At 43.6% G+C, this 20,074-nt stretch overlaps 1 protein-coding gene across 5 annotated transcripts in view; it reads right to left on the bottom strand.

Moving 5' to 3' along the window:
- Positions 1-20,074, bottom strand: part of LOC111970212 (nck-associated protein 5-like) — a 115,488-nt gene that overhangs the window by 15,215 nt on the left and 80,199 nt on the right. For all 5 annotated transcript variants that reach the window (XM_070445637.1, XM_024147324.2, XM_023996808.2 and 2 more), the window contains 5 exons: positions 19,481-19,615; positions 8,665-8,733; positions 8,442-8,480; positions 8,179-8,298; positions 3,288-3,392 (listed from right to left, as the gene is read on the bottom strand). In XM_070445637.1, coding sequence (XP_070301738.1) covers positions 3,288-3,392; positions 8,179-8,298; positions 8,442-8,480; positions 8,665-8,733; positions 19,481-19,615 — 468 coding nt within the window. The remainder of the gene's footprint in view (positions 1-3,287; positions 3,393-8,178; positions 8,299-8,441; positions 8,481-8,664; positions 8,734-19,480; positions 19,616-20,074) is intronic.

Below are 20,074 nucleotides of genomic sequence, written 5' to 3'. Positions count from 1 at the left end.
TTGAAGATCTGATAACATTCAGTGTCAAAAATATATATATGAAAAAAAGAAAATCAGAAAGGGGACAAATGCTTTTTCAGGGCACTGTATATACAATCTGGATGGGAGCTGCACCTGGATCAGTGGAGCTAGGGGGAGTTGGGAGCAGTGCAGAGCTTAGCTGAGGATGTGGGGAGCTGAACTGTATTGGATTCAGTCAGTCAATAAATGTATCTACCCATGGTTCATTAAGACCAGAGACAAGGGGCTTCTGCATTACATTAGCTGGTTATCCAAAGCTCTGGAGAGAAGAAATAGCATTTGGATTGAGATAAAGCTAAATAACACTTTTTCAGCTCCCATTATCCCTGTGAGAGCCTTTATATTCTAAAGCAGCATTTCAACAGTGGACTTTGCAGGTTAGTGTTAATGGGTTCACTAAAGGTGTAAATGTTATCATTAACCTAAAATCTCCCCCTCACTACATTCTTGTGTAACACCCCAGGGATATATGAAGGGTATACAAAATGCAATCTGAAGACTATGGGATGATGGCTAGGTTGCTTTGAGACTTGGGGCCAGAGAGAAACCAAGGAGGTCTGATGGAAATAAAGGGAGCGAAAGAAAGGAGTGCATAGGTTGAGTGTTTGTTCAGAGGGAAACAAAAATCTATATTCAATTTGACACCTCTGTCCCTGCCTGACAATGAAAAACCAATCAGTTTCCCTCAGTGTTGAAATGACTGGTTCTCCCCCTTTCCTTTCTTCCACTTGTTTCTCAGTCATTTGTCAGCAGGAGTCTAGTGCTGCTCATCGGGCAGTGATTACAGCAGCCTATTTTGAGAACATTAGAGGGGCTCGTGAGAGCCGTTGGGGGTACTTAGGTGAGCGTAGGGGAAAAACAGGTGGAACTTTCACAGCAGAAAATTKAATGGTGGCGCTAGAACATTGAGCAAGCCAAGCCCCTTTAAATTGATTTGTGGTTCAATTGATACTGGGAATGGGAATTCCGGACTTGGGTGACTGGGGGACCTCCTTGGAACATACGAGTATGAAAATCAACATTGTGATTACTAACAGCAGGGGTCCAAAGCTGGTGAAGCAGAGGTAAACCAAATATGACTTTGCTGAGCTGCATAAGGTGGCACAGAGGGCTGACTGACATTGTGACAGTCTCCTATGTGATAGTGGAATGGGGTTTACGATTGGCTTTGAGATCTGGGTTAAGGGTCACAGTCATAGAGATCCTATAATTCATATACAGTGGGGAGAACAAGTATTTGATACACTGCCGATTTTGCAGGTTTTCCTACTTACAAAGCATGTAGAGGTCTGTAATTTCTATCATAGGTACACTTAACTGTGAGAGACGGAATCTAAAACAAAAATCCTGAAAATCACATTGTATGATTTTAAGTAATTAATTTGCATTTTTATGCATGACATAAGTATTTGATACATCAGAAAAGCATAACTTAATATTGGTACAGAAACCTTTGTTTGCAATTACAGAGATCATACGTTTCCTGTAGTTCTTGACTAGGTTTGCACACACTGCAGCAGGGATTTTGGCCCACTCCTCCATACAGACCTTCTCCAGATCCTTCAGGTTTCGGGGCTGTCGCTGGGCAATACGGACTTTCAGCTCCCTCCAAAGATGTTCTATTGGGTTCAGGTCTGGAGACTGGCTAGGCCACTCCAGGACCTTGAGATGCTTCTTACGGAGCCACTCCTTAGTTGCCCTGGCTGTGTGTTTCGGGTCGTTGTCATGCTGGAAGACCCAGCCACGGCCCATCTTCAATGCTCTTACTGAGGGAAGGAGGTTGTTGGCCAAGATCTCCGGATACATGGCCCCATCCTTCCTCCCCTCCATACGGTGCAGTCCTCCTGTCCCCTTTGCAGAAAAGCATCCCCAAAGAATGATGTTTCCACCTCCATGCTTCACGGTTGGGATGGTGTTCTTGGGTTGTACTCATCCTTCTTCTTCCAAACACGGCGAGTGGAGTTTAGACCAAAAAGCTCTATTTTTGTCTCATCAGACCACATGACCTTCTCCCATTCCTCCTCTGGATCATCCAGATGGTCATTGGCAAACTTCAGACGGGCCTGGACATGCGCTGGCTTGAGCAGGGGACCTTGCGGTCGCTGCAAGATTTTAATCCAGACGGCGTAGTGTGTTACTAATGGTTTTCTTTGAGACTGTGGTCCCAGCTCTCTTCAGGTCATTGACCAGTCCTGCCGTGTAATTCTGGCTGATCCCTCACCTTCCGCATGATCATTGATGCCCCACGAGGTGAGATCTTGCATGGAGCCCCAGACCGAGGGTGATTGACCGTCATCTTGAACTTCTTCCATTTTCTAATAATTGCGCTAACAGTTGTTGCCTTCTCACCAAGCTGCTTGCCTATTGTCCTGTAGCCCATCCCAGCCTTGTGCAGGTCTACAATTTTATCCCTGATGTCCTTACACAGCTCTCTGGTCTTGGCCATTGTGGAGAGGTCTCTTTGATTGAGTGTGTGGACAGGTGTCTTTTATACAGGTAACAAGTTCAAACAGGTGCAGTTAATACAGGTAATGAGTGGAGAACAGGAGGGCTTCTTAAAGAAAAACTAACAGGTCTGTGAGAGCCGGAATTCTTACTGGTTGGTAGGTGATCAAATACTTATGTCATGCAATAAAATGGCAGTGTAAAATCGGCAGTGTATCAAATACTTGTTCTCCCCACTGTATGTGTTATACACTGAGTATACAAATACACTGAGTATACAAAACATTAAGAACTGACCAGAACTGACCAGGTGAATCCAGGTGAAAGCCATGATCCCTTATTGATGTCACTTGTTAAATCCACTTCAATCAGTGTAGAGGAAGGGGAGCACAGGTTAAAGAAAGATTTGTAACCCTTGACAATTGAGACATGGATTGTGTATGTGTGCCATTCAGATGGTGTTTTAAAAATATTTAAGTGCCTTTGATCAAAGTATGGTAATAGGTGCCAGGTGCACCGGTTTGTGACAAGAACTGTAATGCTGCTGGGTTTTTCACACTCAACAGTTTCCCGTGTGGATCAAGAATGGTCCACTACCCAAAGGACATCCAGCCAACTTGACCCAACTGTGGGAAGCGTTGGAGCCAACATGGGCCAGCATCCCTGTGGGGGGTGCAACTCAATATTAGGAAGGTGTTCTTGTTCCTAATGTTTGGTATACTCAGTGTATATATATATCCTACATATATACATTTGTAATTCAATGATCACAGTGAAGTTTTAGTTGGGGGTTAAGGTTTGTGTGTGGGCTAGCTGCTCACCTTGAGTCCCCCCTGGTTTTTGGACACCAGCAATTTGTCACTGTCCATGGTCAGGGGCTCTGTGCTGGGCTCTGTGCTGTGCTCTGAGACAGACACCAACTGCAACTGTAACGGGAGAGAACAGAGAAAGAAGAATGTCAGTAACGGCACCATATCGACTATTGCCATTCTTTGCACCCTCTCCTGATTTCCTTTAACCTGCTTCCTAATAGACAGAGAAAATGGCATTACCGGAGCGGGCCAGCCTCTTTTCATTCCTATCCTAGCGCTGAGTAATTAAATTGCTTCGGCATTGAGATGGCATCAGGTTTTCTTATAATATTCATCACAAAGAAAGGTGATGGCGGGGGAAGAGGCATTCACTCCGCATGTGAGGGGAGAAGGTTTTTTCCCCTCACAGGTAAGAGAGGCAAAGAAAGCGACTGAAGAATACAGAAAAATGGAGGCATTGGGAAGAAGGGGGTTGGGGGAGTTGGGGACAGTTTCCATTTACAGTAATAGAATGTGCCACTTTGCCCTCCTGTGAATTACAAGGCAATTTATTTTAGATGAAATGCTGTATTGATATTTCTGCAGCAGATGGCTTCTCTCTCTCTCCTGTCCCCTCTACCGTGGAGTGGGTGAAATACTAATAGAAGAGAGGGAGTTGGTGTAAACAAACAGAGGTGAAAAAAAGAGAGGGAAGGAAAGGGATAGAGATGTGGTGCGGGAGAGAGACGTGCCAAGTGTCATACACTTCAAAGAAGAAGAAAAATGATGACCAAGGTCACTGAACATCTTTATCAAAGACAAGATGATCTCTGCATCTGTTCTTTTGAAGCCAAATTCACGGAAACTTCAGAGTCGTTGTATAGTCATCTTTAAGCTCCCGAGTGGCGCAGCGGTCTAAGGCACTGCATCTCAGTTCTAGAGGCATCACTACAGACCCTGGTTCGGTCCCTGGCTGTATAACAACCGCCCGTGATAGGGAGTCCAATAGGGCGGGGTACAATTGGTCCAGCGTCGTCTGGGTTAGGGGAGGGTTTGGCCGAGGTAGGCCATCATTGTAAAATAAGAATTTGTTATTAATTGACTTGCCAAGTTAAATAAAAATCTCAGCAGGGGATTCTAAAACCGGGTTTGTCCTTGGTTTATTTCAACAAGGCCAAAATGGACAGAGTAAGAGCTCCAAGGAGCTTTCAGGCTCTAAGCTCTAGTCTATTTTACAATTGATATTAGATATCAGTTTAGGTTAATAAATCCAAAGAACACCAAGGCATCATAGTCCTCGCTGTAATATTTCAATCTCACATCTGACTATATCAACACAGAAGAGATCACTACACGCTATGGAGGATATGCGATAGAATTCTAAAACTAGCCTTCACATTACAGTTCCACATTTCACCTTGACAACAACCACCTAAGCAACAACAGTAATGAGATCAGCAGGACAGAGATGCGGGAGAACTTCTCATCTCCCTACCAAATGAAAGCAGATTACCTCAGAAACACCGTTCTTATTAAGTAGTAAACAGAAACAGGATGACACATAGGACATACTTTGATCGTGGTCTGAATATAATCATAATGAACAGGAGACAAGCAAGGCAGAAAAGAGGTTCTCCCTCTCCCCCAGTGGTTTAGATAAGCATATCACACACACACAGGCAAAAATGAGTCTCTCCAATTTGATGGGATAGACATTATTTTCTCTGTGGGCATTCTGATGTGAGGAATGATAGAAAAAAACATTCATATCCAAATTCTCATTAACAGCCCAAAATGATCCGAGAGCCGATTTAAGGGACTTAAATCCCTTCTTTGGTCAAACTTTCAACACCAGTCTGTCAGTACTAATTTTTATTTATTTATTTTTATTTCACATTTATTTAACCAGGTAGGCTAGTTGAGAACAAGTTCTCATTTAAAACTGCGACCTGGCCAAGATAAAGCAAAGCAGTGCGTCAAAAAAAAACATACAGTCAATAGTACAAAAGAAAAAGTCTATATACAGTTGAAGTCGGAAGTTTACATACACCTTAGCCAAATACATTTAAACTCAGTTTTTCACAATTCCTGACATTTAATCCTAATAAAAATTCCCTGCCTTAGGTCAGTTAGGATCACCACTATATTTGAAGAATGTGAAATGTCAGAATAATAGCAGAGAGAACTATTTATTTAATATTTGATTTATTTCATCACATTCCCAGTGGGTCAGAAGTTTACATACACTCAATTAGTATTTGGTAGCATTGCCTTTAAATTGTTTAACTTGGGTCAAACGTGTCGGGTAAGCTTCCACAAGCTTCCCACAATAAGTTGGGTGAATTTTGGCCCATTCCTTCCGACAGAGCTGGTGTAACTGAGTCAGGTTTGTAGGCCTCCTTGCACGCACACGCTTTTTCAGTCCTGCCCACAAATTGTCTATAGGATTGAGGTCAATCAATCAATCGTATTTATAATGCCCTTCTTACATCAGCTGATGTTACAAAGTGCTGTACAGAAACCCAGCCTAAAATCCCCAAACAGCAAGCAATGCAGGTGTAGAAGCACGGTGGCTAGGAAAAACTCCCTAGAAAAGGCCAGAACCTAGGAAGAAACCTAGAGAGGAACCAGGCTATGAGGTCAGGCTATGAGTCAATACCTTGACTTTGTTGTCCTTAAGCCATTTTGCCACAACTTTGGAAGTATGCTTGGGGTCATTGTCCATTTGGAAGACCAATTTTCGACCAAGCTTTAACTTCCTGACTGATGTCTTGAGATGTTGCTTCAATATATCCACATAATTGTCTTTCCTCATGATGCCATCTATTTTGTGAAGTGCACCAGTCCCTCTTGCAGCAAAGCACCCCCACAACATGATGCTGCCACCCCCGTGCTTCACGTTTGGGATGGTGTTCTTTGGCTTGCAAGCCTGCCCCTTTATCCTCCAAACATAACGATGGTCGTTATGGACAAACAGTTCTATTTTTGTTTCATCAGACCAGAGAACATTTCTCCAAAAAGTACAATCTTTGTCCCCATGTGCAGTTGCAAACCGTAGTCTAGCTTTTTATTGGCGGTTTTGGAGCAGTGGCTTCTTCCTTGCTGAGCGGCCTTTCTGGTTATGTCGATATAGGACTCGTTTTAATGTGGATATAGATACTTTTGTACCCGTTTCCTCCATCTTCACAAGGTCCTTTGTTGTTGTTCTGGGATTGATTTGCACTTTTCGCACCAATGTACATTCATCTCTAGGAGACAGAACGCGTCTCCTTCCTGAGCGGTATGACGGCTGCGTGGTCCCATCGTGTTTATACTTGCGTACTATTGTTTGTACAGATGAAAGTGGTACCTTCAGGCATTTTGAAATTGCTCCCAAGGATGAACCAGACTTGTGGAGGTCTACCATTTTTTTTCTGAGGTCTTGACTGATTTCTTTTGATTTTCCCATGATGTCAAGCAAAGAGGCACTGAGCTTGAAGGTAGGCCTTGAAATACATCCATAGGTACACCTCCAATTGACTCAAATGATGTCAATTAGCCTACTCCGATGCATCTAAAGCCATGACATCATTTTCTGGAATTTTCTAAGCTGTTTAAAGGCACAGTCAGCTTAGTGTATGTAAACTTCTGACACACTGGAATTGTGGTACAGTGAATTGTAAGTGAAATAATCTGTCTGTAAACAATTGTTGGAAAAATGACGTGTGTCATGCACAAAGTAGATGTCCTAACCGACTTGCCAAAACTATAGTTTGTTAACAAGACATTTGTGGAGTGGTTGAAAAACGAGTTAATGAATCCAACCTTTAAGCACCTGCGAAATAGGAAGCCGATTCTAGATTTAATTTTGGATTGGAGATGCTTAATGTGAGTCTGAAAGGAGAGTTTACAGTCTAACCAGACACCTAGGTATTTGTAGTTGTCCACATATTCTAAGTCAGAACCGTCCAGAGTAGTGATGCTAGGCAGGCAGGCGGGTGTGGGCAGCGATCGGTTGAAGAGCATGCATTTAGTTTTACTTGCATTTAAGAGCAGTTGGAGGCCACGGAAGGAGAGTTGTATGGCATTGAAGCTCGTCTGGAGGTTAGTTAACACAGTGTCCAAAGAAGGGCCAGAAGTATACAGAATGGTGTCGTCTGCGTAGAGGTGGATCAGAGAATCACCAGCAGCAAGAGTGACATCATTCATACATACATAGAAAAGAGTCGGCCCGAGAATTGAACCCTGTGGCACCTCCATAGAGACTGCCAGAGGTCCGGACAACAGGCCTTCCAATTTGACACACTGAACTCTGAGAAGTAGTTGGTGAACCAGGCGAGGCAGTCATTTGAGAAACCAAGGCTGTTGAGTCTGCCGATAAGAATGTGGTGATTGACAGAGTCSAAAGCCTTGGCCAGGTCGATGAATACAGCTGCACACTATTGTCTCTTATCGATGGCGGTTATGATATTGTTTAGGACCTTGAGCATGGCTGAGGTGCACCCATGACCAGCTCGGAAACTAGATTGCGTAGCGGAGAAGGTACGGTGGGATTCGAAATGGTCGGTGATCTGTTTGTTAACTTGGCTTACGAAAACCTTAGAAAGGCAGGGTAGGATAGATATAGGTCTGTAGCAGTTTGGGTCTAGAGTGYCTCCCCCTTTGAAGAGGGGGATGACCGCAGCAGCTTTCCAATCTTTGGGGATCTCAGACGATACGAAAGAGAGATAGGCTAGTAATAGGGGTTGCAACAATTTCGGCGGATAATTAACTCATGCCTAATTATCCTTTATCTTGTCAAATTCATTACAGTTTTGCAAAAACTAAGTAACTGAAACAAAATGAAAAGCAACTTGTTCATTTATGCGTAATTTCTAAATCTTCACAGAGGAATCAATTTCATGAACACACACACACACAGAACACATCGCACATTCTGTACCTGTTGCAGATGGCTGGCCTGGGGGTGTAGTTTCTGGGCAAAGAGCTCAGTCAGGGTTTTGTTCTGTCTCTCCAGGTCAAACACACGCATCTTCARCTTAATACACTCCTCCCGCAGGTCCTAGAACAAACACACACACAAAACAAATATTTACACACGCACGAACACACACACTAAACTTGTTGTGTAAAATAACTGCTCATTAACTTGTTAGACTTTTGAGTCTGAATGTCATCGATTCGTCTTCATGAACTATGTCTTACCTTTTGATTCAGAAGGGCCTGTACCACGTGGTTGGCCACCTGAAAAAGATAGAATTAAAGGTTCATCTTTACTACAGTCTTTGGTCACAAATGGAGAATGATTTTGGAGTCTTAAGAGTAGTAAACTTAGCAGTGTATAAAAGCTGAGAACTTATGTAGTGGTTACAGAGACAGACAAAACAGTGTGACACTGTCAGGACGACCTTTTCTATATGAAACTCACCTCATCCAGACACCTTTCATATGCTTCTCTCTGGCTTTCATTCGCAAGGGCCAGGGCTGAATTCTCAGCCTACAAAGGAGAGAGAAAGGACAGAGACATTAGAGAAAAGAGAGAGAGAGACCAATTACATACATCTATCGAAAGCATAAATTTGACAACAAAGATCAACCTCGGGAGATTCATCCCCACCCGTCTCATATGATCACAGTGCATTTCAATGTCTACACATAGAAGAGCAAGCTTCTTTGTGGCCGAGAATGAACAAATCAGTTGATTTCACAATCGTCCCCATGGAGAATTTGACAATGCGAACGAATAAACGAAAGAGCAAAAGATTAGGTAGATCTCCAAAGGGGTTTGATACATCTGAACAAGGACCGTTTATAAAAAAATATAGATATATATCCTTGCTGTAATAGGTGTAAACTGGTGAACTCATTAAAAAGAGAATCCTGCCAATGTCTTATTCGCTATGACCAAAGGCGGGAACGTGTCACCACGGCAACTATGAAATCAAAGGTATGATGGGGGACTGAAACAAAGGGGAGGAGAGATCGATTCTGAAAGAACAAAATAGGAGGGAAACAGAGACAAGACGGAGAGAGTTAGTAGAAGGAATGAGAAAGAACATGCTGATTGGAATAAATTGGGAGTGAGGCAATAGAGGGAGAGAAGGTGCGAAAGAACAAAACATGTCTTCATAGAAATAGAGGCACCTAAGCCACCAGTGATTGCACATCAAAACAGCAGTCACACATTTAACGCTCCCTCTACAGTGCGTCACAGAAGCTGTGATGGGCCCAAGTGTTCAATGATCAGGGAATGGTGGATGGTGAGGGGAAAAGGTGGACAGGAGACCAAATTATTTTGGCACTATCGATTCCCATCGCAACAGAGCAGAGAAAACTGAGTTTTCGATTTGCTTGTCTACGAGGTTTCGAAGTAGAATAGGAATCAAACAGTCTAGCTTGAGGCTCAATGACTGTCGCTTAGTCAGAAATCATTGCATTCTCCAGTGGAGGGTATGTGTGTGTGTGTAAGACAGAAAGAGGGAGAGTGTATGGGCAAGTCAAGCCAGTTCAGTTCAGATCAGTTGCAACATTGTTTCTAAGATTTTCAGTTTTGGACTGTGGATAGCCTACCTCCTAAAGAGATAAACATGCAGAGGTGGAAAAAGTACCGAATTGTCATACTTGAGTAAAAGTAAAGATACCTCAAAGTATCAAGGCCAGGTGTCCCCAGTCCACCTGGCCTTGCTGCTGTTCCAGTTTCAACTGTTCTGCCTGCGGCTATGGAACCCTGACCTGTCCACCGGACGTGCTACCTGTCCCAGACCTGCTGTTTTCAACTCTCTAGAGACCGCAGGAGCGGTAGAGATACTCTTAATGATCGGCTATGAAAAGCCAACTGACATTTACTCCTGATTATTATTTGACCATGCTGGTCATTTATGAACATTTGAACATCTTGGCCATGTTCTGTTATAATCTCCACCCGGCACAGCCANCCCGGCACAGCCAGAAGAGGACTGGCCACCCCTCATAGCCTGGTTCCTCTCTAGGTTTCTTCCTAGGTTTTGGCCTTTCTAGGGAGTTTTTCCTAGCCGCCGTGCTTCTACACCTGCATTGCTTGCTGTTTGGGGTTTTAGGCTGGGTTTCTGTACAGCACTTCGAGATATTAGCTGATGTACGAAGGGCTATATAAAATAAACTTGATTTGATTTGAAAGTACAAATGCAAGTCACCTAGTAAAATATTACTTGAGTAAAAGTCTAAAAGTAGTTGGTTTTAATTATACTTAATTATCAAAAGTAAAGTATAAATCATTTAAAATTCCTTATATTAAGAAAAACAGATGTCACAATTCTCTTTTTTATTTTATTTTAATTTACGGCTATCCAGGGGCATGCTCCAACACTCAGACATAATTTACAAATTAAGCATTTGTGTTTAGTGAGTCCGCCAGATCAGAGGCAGTAGGGATGACCAAAGAGGTTCTCTTGATAACAGCGTGAATTGGACCATTTTCCTGTCCTGCTAAGCTTTTCGGTGTCAGGGAAAATGTATAGAGTAAAAAGTACATCATTGTCTTTAGGAGTGAAGTAAAAGTTGTCAAAAATATAAAAATGTACAGATTCCCCCAAAACATACTTCAGTTGTACTTTAAAGTATTTTTATTTAAGTACTTTACACCACTGTAAACAAGATACTTTATTGCCATGCTATATATCCCAGTCTCACCTCATACAACTAACATTCACCCACATTCATTTAATGTATACCACAGGAGGTTGGTGGCACCTTAATTGGTGAGGACGGGCTTGTGGTAATGGCTGGAGCGGAATCAGTGGAATGGTATCAAATACATCAAACACATGATTTCGTTTGATGCCATTTCATTTGCTCCGTTCCAGCAATTATTATGAGTCGTCCTCCCTCAGCAGCCTCCACTGACATATAGAGGATTTACATTCACAAATGTGCCAAGCAGCTAGAATAGCATCACCACAATTCATAAATATCAACAATCCATAAAGTCCGGGATCCCTAGAGCAGCCATAGGGAGGGGGTGGGGGGACTAGTGAATGGAGTTCAAGGTTCTGACTGCTGCGGGGGGGGGGGACGGTTTTAAAAACATTCCGTTTTGGTGGTCAGTGACCTGCAGCACCTACCAGGTCATTGTATAATCTTATTGAGATTTGGTTCTGCCTCTGATTTGAGCGTGGTGGGGCCCTCAGTGAGCAGAACAAGATGATCACAATGAATATATTTACAGAGAGATTACACAGAGACACTCCAGCACAGGGAGGAGACGCAGCAGTAATTACAGCCTGATTCACACATCAATACGCAGCTGCGCTAAGGGTGAAGGTGTTTGAATACAGTAGGGACAGGGAGAGTGTGTGACATTTTGTGAAGGTTTCATCTTCGTAGAGTGTGTGTATGGAATTGACTTTGTGTGTGTGTTCATGTATGTGTGTGATCCTAATGTCACGTGTGAAACTCAATCTGTCACTCAACTATCCAATCTGAGAGCAATACGTGTATTACGTTTCAATAGTGTCCTCTATACAAAGTGTGGGCTGGCAAAGGCAGAGGACCTTGGCCTGAATCTGCAACATAAGTGCTGTAAGGCCTCAGCCAAGGGAATTTAACCACAGTAACATTAAGAGCCCTCTCCATCACAGTGGCATGATTATAAACACTAAACACTTTTCAAACAGGTGCTCTGAGAAAAGTGTTTTAAAGCACTTTCTTTCCCACCTCTCATTCTGCCACTAGGGCTCAGGAGATGATGGCCGGGAGAGCTGGGAGACTAAAAGTTTTCACAACACCTGAAAAAGTGCCGCAAGGGTCCATTGTGCTGAGTTCGGAGATTTAACACAGGCTCTAATAGAATAGCCTTTTAGATTGCTTTATAAAGCAAAGGCCTAAGAGAAGCTGCAGGTTACTCAGTCGCGTGACATCTGTAGTACATAATTTGAGCCGGATCCTGCCGGAACAGGATCCGGCACCTCAGTTTTGTTTTGGACTGTTTCATTCCGAAACCTATTTGGCTGGATCCGGTAGCTCTCGTGGCATGAAAAAGAATTGTCACTATTTGCAATGTAAAAATTTGAATAAACGGGATCAAAGTTAATTCGAGTTGCCTCTTCGTTAATTCTATTCAGAGACCTACTAAATCAGCACCACCCTCTGAAGGTTCTGAGCCTGCCAGGGTTGGACTTACGAGGCCAAAGCCCCCTGATGGGTGAGCATAATATTTCGAAATAATTTCATACCCCTTTTTCTCCCCAATTTGGTTGTTACAGTCTTGTCCCATTGCTGCAACTCCCGTACGGACTCGGGAGAGTCAAAGGTTGCGAGGCATGCGTCTTCCGAAACACGACCCTGCCAAGCCACACTGCTTCTTGACACACTGCTCGCTTAACCCGAAAGCCAGCCGCAACAACGTGTCGGAGGAAACACCGTCCAACTGGCGACCGTGTCAGCGTGCATGCTCCCGGCCAGCCACAGGAGTCGTTACAGCGCAATGGGACATGGACATCTCGACCAGCCAAATCCTCCCCTAACCCGGACGACACTGGGCCAATTGTGTGCCGCCTCATGGGTCTCCCGGTCGCAGCCGGCTGCGACACAGCCTGGGAATGAACCCAGATCTGTAGTGATGCCTCTAGCACTGCGATGCAGTGCCTTAGACCGCAGCGCCACTCGGGAGGCCCGGGTGAGCATAAATACAAGGAATTTCTCAAAGCTGCTAATGAGAACCTTGACAACCTTGTACCTAGCTGGTGGGGATTCCGGTGGGGTGACCCCACCCAGGTAGTGGCAGTGCTGGCAACACTAGCTGCAGTAACCCATGGGGAGGGGGGTCACACTCGGACAAATCAGAGAGGGGGCAAATTGTGGCCCTGGTGGCACCAAATAATAAAAGGTCTGACTGCAGAGATGCTTGGGAAAATGGTCACAACGGAGGACCAGCGTGTGTGTGTTTCAGGGGAAGGGGGTGTATCTGAGCTCCATCAGCTAGGACTTGACATTGGTTTATCAAATCTGTCCATTCTTGCTCAATTTTGCATGCCTTCTCAAACAGCTAGAACTGTATATGCATTTGCACATCAAGTCCTTTCTTGAGTTGGGCTCAGGGATGAAAACATGTGAACATTCTGAGCTTGTGGGGGAAGGGTGGGAATGTGTGTGTGTGTGTTGTGTGTGTGTGTGTGTGGTGTGTGTGTGTGTGTGTGTGTGTGTGTGTGTGTGTTGTGTGTGTCCCATAATCTGTTGCTATGGGGTATTATGTTATGGACAATATAGGATGAATCACAATATTGTTTGCTAAATAAATAATTACTTGCCAAAAAGGTACATTTTGTAATGGAAATCCTGGTTATAGGTAACAATTCCTTCACATGAACTTGCTAACATTATAACACATATTAATTGTTAATTGTGAAATTAAGATACCCAATAATTTTATATATATATATTACAGTGGGGAGAACAAGTATTTGATACACTGCCAATATTTGCAGGTTTTCCTTATTAAGCATGTGGAGGTCTGTCATTTTTATCATAAGTGACACTTCAACTGTGAGAGACGGCAATCTAAACCAGAAATCCAGAAAGTCATCATTGTATGATTGTTTAAGTAATTAATTTGCATTTTATTGCATGACATACGTATTTGATACATCAGAAAAGCAGTACTTATATTTGGTACAGAAACCTTTGTTTGCAATTACAGAGATCATACGTTTCTGTAGTTACTTGACCAGGTTTTCACACACTGCAGCAGGGATTTTGGCCCACTCCCACTCCACTCCTCCATACAGACCTTCTCCAGATGCTTCTATTACGGAGCCAATCCTTAGTTGCCCTGGCTGTGTGTTTCGGGTCATTGTCATGCTGGAGACCCAGCCACGACCCATTTCCAATGCTCTTACTGAGGGAAGGGGTTGTTGGCAGATCTCGCGATACATGGCCCACCATCCTTCCCCTCAATACGGTGCAGTCGTCCTGTCCCCTTTGCCGAAAAGCATCCCCAAAAGAATGATGTTTCACCTCCATGCTTCACGGTTGGGATAGTGTTCTTGGGGTTTGTACTCCTCCTTCTTCCTCCAACATGGCGAGTGGCGTAGACCAAAAAGCTCATTTTTGTACTCATCAGACCACAGACCTTCTCCCATTCCTCCTCTGGATCAACCCAGATGGCAGTGGCCAAAACTTCAGACGGGCCTGGACATGCGCTGGCTTGAGCAGGGGGACCTTGCGTGCGCTGCAGGATTTAATCCATGACGGCGTAGTGTTGTACTAATGGTTTCTCTTAGAGACTGTGGTCCCAGGTCATTGACCAAGGTCCTGCCGTGTACTTCGGGCTGATCCCTCACCTTCCTCATGATCATTTGATGCCCCACGAGGTGAGATCTTGCATGGAGCCCCAGACCGAGGTGATTGACCGTCATCTTTGAACTTCTTCCATTTTCTAATAATTGCGCCAACAGTTGTTGCCTTCTCACCAAGCTGCTTGCCTAGTTGTCCTGTAGCCCATCCCAGCCTTATGCAGGTCTAACATTTATCCTGATGTCCTTACACAGCTCTCTGGTCTTGGCCATTGTGGAGAGGTTGAGGTCTGTTTGATGAGTGTGTGACAGGTGTCTTTATACAGGTAACAAGTTCAAACAGGTGCAGTTAATACAGGTAAAATGAGTGGAGAAACAGGGGGCTTCTTAAGAAAAACTAACAGGCCTGTGAGAGCCGGAATTCTTACTGGTTGTAGGTGATCCAAATATTATTGTCTGCAAATAAATGCAGATTAATTACTTAAAAATCATACAATTGTGATTTCTGGATTTTTGTTTTAGATTCCATCTCCAGGTTGACAGTGATAAAATGATAAAAATTAGACCTCTACATTGCTTGTCTAAGGTAAGGAACCTGCAAAATCGGCAGTGTATCAAATACTTGTTCTCCCCAATGTATGTATGTTGATAATTTACACTGCTCAAAAAAATAAAGGAACACTTAAACAACACAATGTAACTCCAAGTCAAATCACACTTCTGTGAAATCAACTTGTCCACTTAGAAAGCAAACACTGATTGACAATAAATTTACATGCTGTTGTGCTGAATAGACAACAGGTGGAAATTATAGGCCAATTAGAAGACACCGCCAATAAAGGAGTGGTTCTGCAGGGTGGTGACCACAGACCACTTCTCAGTTACCTATGCTTCCTGGCTGATGTTTATGGTCACTTTTGAATGCTGGCGGTGCTTTCACTCTAGGGTCATGAGACTGAGTCTACAACCCACAACAAGTGGCTCAGGTAGTGCAGCTCATCCAGAGAGGCACGATTCAATGCGAGCTGGTGGCAAGAAGGTTTTTGCTGTGTCTGTCACGTAGTGTCCAGAGCATGGAGGGCTACCAGGAGACGGCCAGTGCATCAGGAGACGTGGAGGAGGCCGTAGGGGGCAAACAACTCAGCAGAGGACCGCTACCTCCACCTTTGTGCAAGGAGGAGAGCAGCACTGCCAGAGCCCTGTAAAATGACCTCCAGGCAGCCACACAAGGCGTGTATGTGTCTGCTTCAAACGGTCAGAAACAGACTCCATGAGGTTGGTTGAGGGCCCGACATCCACAGGTGGGGGTTGTGCTTACAGCACAACACCGTGCAGGACGTTTGGCATTTGCCAGAGAACACAAGATTGGCAAATTCGCCACTGGCGCCCTGTGCTCTTCACAGTGAAAGCAGGTTCACACTGAGCACGTGACAGGTCTGGAGACGCCCGTGGAGAACGTTCTGCTGCCTGCAACATCCTCCAGCATGACCGGTTTGGCGGTGTGTCAGTCATGGTGTGGGGTGGCATTTCTTTGGGGGGCCGCACAGCCCTCCATGTGCTCGCAGAGGTAGCCTTGACTGCCATTAGTACCGAGATAGATCTTCAGACCCCTTGTGGAACCATATGCTGGTGCGGTTGGCCCTGGGTTCCTCCTAATGCAAGACATGCTAGACCTCATGTGGCTGGGATGTGTCAGCAGTTCCTGCCAAGAGGAAGGCATTTGATGCTATGGACTGGCCCGCCCGTTCCCCAAGCACTGAATCCAATTGAGCACATCTGGACATCATGTCCTCGCTCCATCCACCAAAGCCACGTTGCACCACAGACTGTCCAGGAGTTGGCGGATGTTTTAGTCCAGTCTTGTGAGGAGAATACCTCAGGAGAATCCGCCACCCTTCAGGAGCATGCCCAGGCGTTGTAGGGAGGTCATACAGGCACGTGGAGGCCACACACACTACTGAGCCTCATTTTGACTTGTTTAAGGACATTACATCAAAGTGGATCAGCCTGTAGTGTGGTTTTCCACTTTAATTTTGAGTGTGACTCCAAATCAGACCTCCATGGGTTGATAAATTTGATTTCCATTGATAATTTTGTTGATTTTGTTGTCAGCACATTCAACTATGTAAAGAAAAAAGTATTTAACAAGAATATTTCATTCATTCAGTCTAGGATTGTGTTATTTAGTGTTCCCTTTATTTCTTTTGAGCATATATATATATATAATATTGATATATATTATATATATATATATATACACACACATACCACCCTTTGCCTTGATAACAGCTTTGTACACTCTTGGCATTCTCTCAACCAGCTTCATGAGGTAACCACTTTTTGGGTTACTACATGATTCCATATGTGTCATTTCATAGTTTTGATGTCTTCACTATTATTCTACAATGTAGAAAATAGTAAAAATAAAGAAAAACCCTGGAATGAGTAGGTGTTTCCAAACTTTTGACTGGTACTGTATATATTTACCCCAAAATATATGGGGGATTGGAAATTATGCAGACAATTACATTGATGGAAGCTACTATCTATCTGAATACAAAATCTATCTGCAATATTACGCTTTTGTCAGGAGCGCATCAGCCATCACCAGCGAATGAGCTGCACATCATTGGGTGAGTCAKTGAAACTGGAAAACATTTTTAGGACTATAATTTCCTCCTCAGATTGTAGCCTACAATATGTGTCTCCACACAGCTAGGCCTAGGCCATTGATGGATTCAAGTCAAAGGTCGTTTTTATTGATCTCAGATTCTCAGTTTGTCAGTGTCAAAGTAGCCTGTCATTTCGATCACTTGTGCGGTATTATGGTGCTTTCAAGACAACTGGGAACTCTGAAAAAAATGAGGTTGAATCATGACGTCAGTGATCTTCAGGTCGGAAAGTCTGATCTCTAGAAAGAGGCCAAAGTTCCCCACTTGGAATTCCGAGTTGGATGACCATTAAAAAAACGAATTTTCCCAGTCAGAGCTAGTTCTCAATTTCCCAGTTGTCTTGAATGCACTGAAGTCGGCGATTTCCCAGCTTCGACTTCCCAGTTGTTTTTAACGTKGCATTAAAAAAACATTATACTAAAGTCTCCAGTAATGTAAAATGATGTAGAATTGCACGAAATGTGTTTATAAAAAGGCCWAAAATTTCCCAGACCCTAGGCCACACATTTTTTCCCCATGTGTGCAACTTCTGTAAGTGCCTCTACTCTACTGTTCTATGTCACTAYGCAAATGTGATGATTTGCATGCAATGTTTTATTATAAAGGTGATTTCTATTTTTTCATGCTTTCCGGTACCTCAGAACTCCCCAGTTTACCCCCCTCTCGCGATCACTTCTTCTTCCGGCACCTCCCGATTTACAAATTAAGCACTGGATATCTGTCTCGGTACTAAGCTGAAAGGAGAGTGGACGCAAGTCATACGAAGTGGCCCCTGACTCGCCAAACATCCCTTCCAAAATACCCTAATCACCAGAAGAAACAAACATTTTTAATTAGTAAAATGTAATGAGGGATCCTTGACTGACAAAACCATTCAAATTCAATACCATTATTCAGCATATAAATGACATATTCACTTGCCATGATAGATTCTCAAAACCACTTCTTTCACAGGAGGAGGGAGACACCTGGTGGACTATGATACAGTCAGATGCATAGCCCTGAAATCATGGTCTGTATGTATCAAGTCTCAGAGAGTAGGACTGCTGATCTAGGAGGTCCTCCCAGTCCATGTAATCTTATTCATTATGATCGAAAAGGCAAAACTGATCCTAAATCAGCACTCCTACACTGAGACACTTGATTCAGGTTCACATCTATCAAATTGGCATCAATTTTGAAATAGTGAAATACAAATACTAACATTAATAATAAAGTACTAGTGTTGATATTAATAGTAAATAGTATAATGGCTGCTCCATCCCTAGGATGAATCAAATACTTTAATTATTTGATTGAGTTTGGTTGTTTGGACTGAAGCAGGTGATCGTTTTGACAGGTGCAGCTATCAGTCAAAACAACCAACTGCATCAATCAAATGTTGCAAACGGTTATTCGTTTTCATTGATTGCTTTGTCTGATGGAGCTCTCAGTCTCCAGGGTGTTTTCTCAACTGGATTTGCTCAACTCCTGCGTCCTCCGTCCTCTCTTGCCTCCTTTTGAAAAATATCAAAGGTAATCGAGGAGAGGCGGCAAGGAAGGAACATGGACGACAATGAGACTCCTCCACTTGCAGATCATTCAAAAGTACTGGGTGCTGTAATATTGAGTGACTGTTTTAAGCATCGTTATTATTCTGGACCAATTCAGGAACAATCCAAGTTCACCAGACTGTATGCCAATGTGTTGAATGAATTTTCACTCAGGCAAATTACTTTTACAGGGGTGGATCCCAAAATAAATGTGTAAAGTGATAAAAACAAAAAGGAAGTTAGCTGTGCAAGACATTTTATAGATAAAACAATAAGTAGCATATTGTTTTTAAATGTATGCATGCTATTCTCCTCCGACAAAACAAAAGCTGATTCAAAGGGGGTATGGCAGATTTCAAAACTCTTCAGTGAAGGACTCCGGTAGGATGCACATGACTATCCTTGATGAAAAGTGGCCATCGAGGAGGGGAAGACACTCTTCCGTTCGCCTAATTTACACTCTCCTCGACCACTTATCGGTTTCCTGGTCACGAAGAAGATAGGATGGAAGACGGACTTTTGCCCAAATGAGAAAATGCGTGTACCCAGAGGGTCAACAGCTCCAGGGGTCAAGACTTGAGCTCTTTCTTAATTCATCCTCTTCTTGTCTCCTTCTCAAAACCCATTGAAGAAGGTCAGAGGGGAGGGACCTTGAACCTTCTCCTCCAATAACAGTTGAGAAGGAGGTGAGGAGACAGGGTGCGAGGAATCAAAGAAAGACAAAATGAGATATAGCCTAGACGAGCCCTAAATTCCCCCTCCCTGGGCCTCACCTCCAGCTCCTTGAGCCTCTCCAGGAGCTCCCTGCTGCTCTCTGGCTCTTCCAGGTAAGACTCCACATTGCCTTCATCTGACTCAAAGGCTTCATCACACTCCCTCAGCTCTGGCTCCTCAGACTCCATCACCACCTGCGGTGCAGAAAGGACGTTAGGGATACGGTTAGTGATGGGGTAGGGCAGTGGTTCCCAAACTTTTTATAGTCCCATACCCCTCCAAATATTCAACCTCCAGCTGCATAGCCCCTCTAGCACTAGGGTCAGCGCACTCTCAAATGTTGTTTTTTGCCATCATTGTAAGCCTGCCACACACAATCACACRCTATACGATACATTTATTAAACATCAGTACGAGTGAGTGTCACAACCCGGCTCCTGGGAAGTGACAAAGAGCTCTTATAGGACCAGGGCACAAATAATAATATAATAATCAATACTTTTGCTCTTTATTTAACCATCTTACATATAAAACCTTATTTGTTCATCGAAAATGGTGAATACCTCACCACAGGTTAATGAGAAGGGTGTGCTTGAAAGGATGCACATAACTCTGCAATGTTGGGTTGTATTGGAGAGAGTATCAGTCTTCAA

This window comes from Salvelinus sp. IW2-2015, linkage group LG11, assembly GCF_002910315.2.
Source record: "Salvelinus sp. IW2-2015 linkage group LG11, ASM291031v2, whole genome shotgun sequence".
Classification (NCBI taxonomy): domain Eukaryota; kingdom Metazoa; phylum Chordata; class Actinopteri; order Salmoniformes; family Salmonidae; genus Salvelinus; species Salvelinus sp. IW2-2015.
This window is presented reverse-complemented; position numbering and strand designations above follow the sequence as displayed.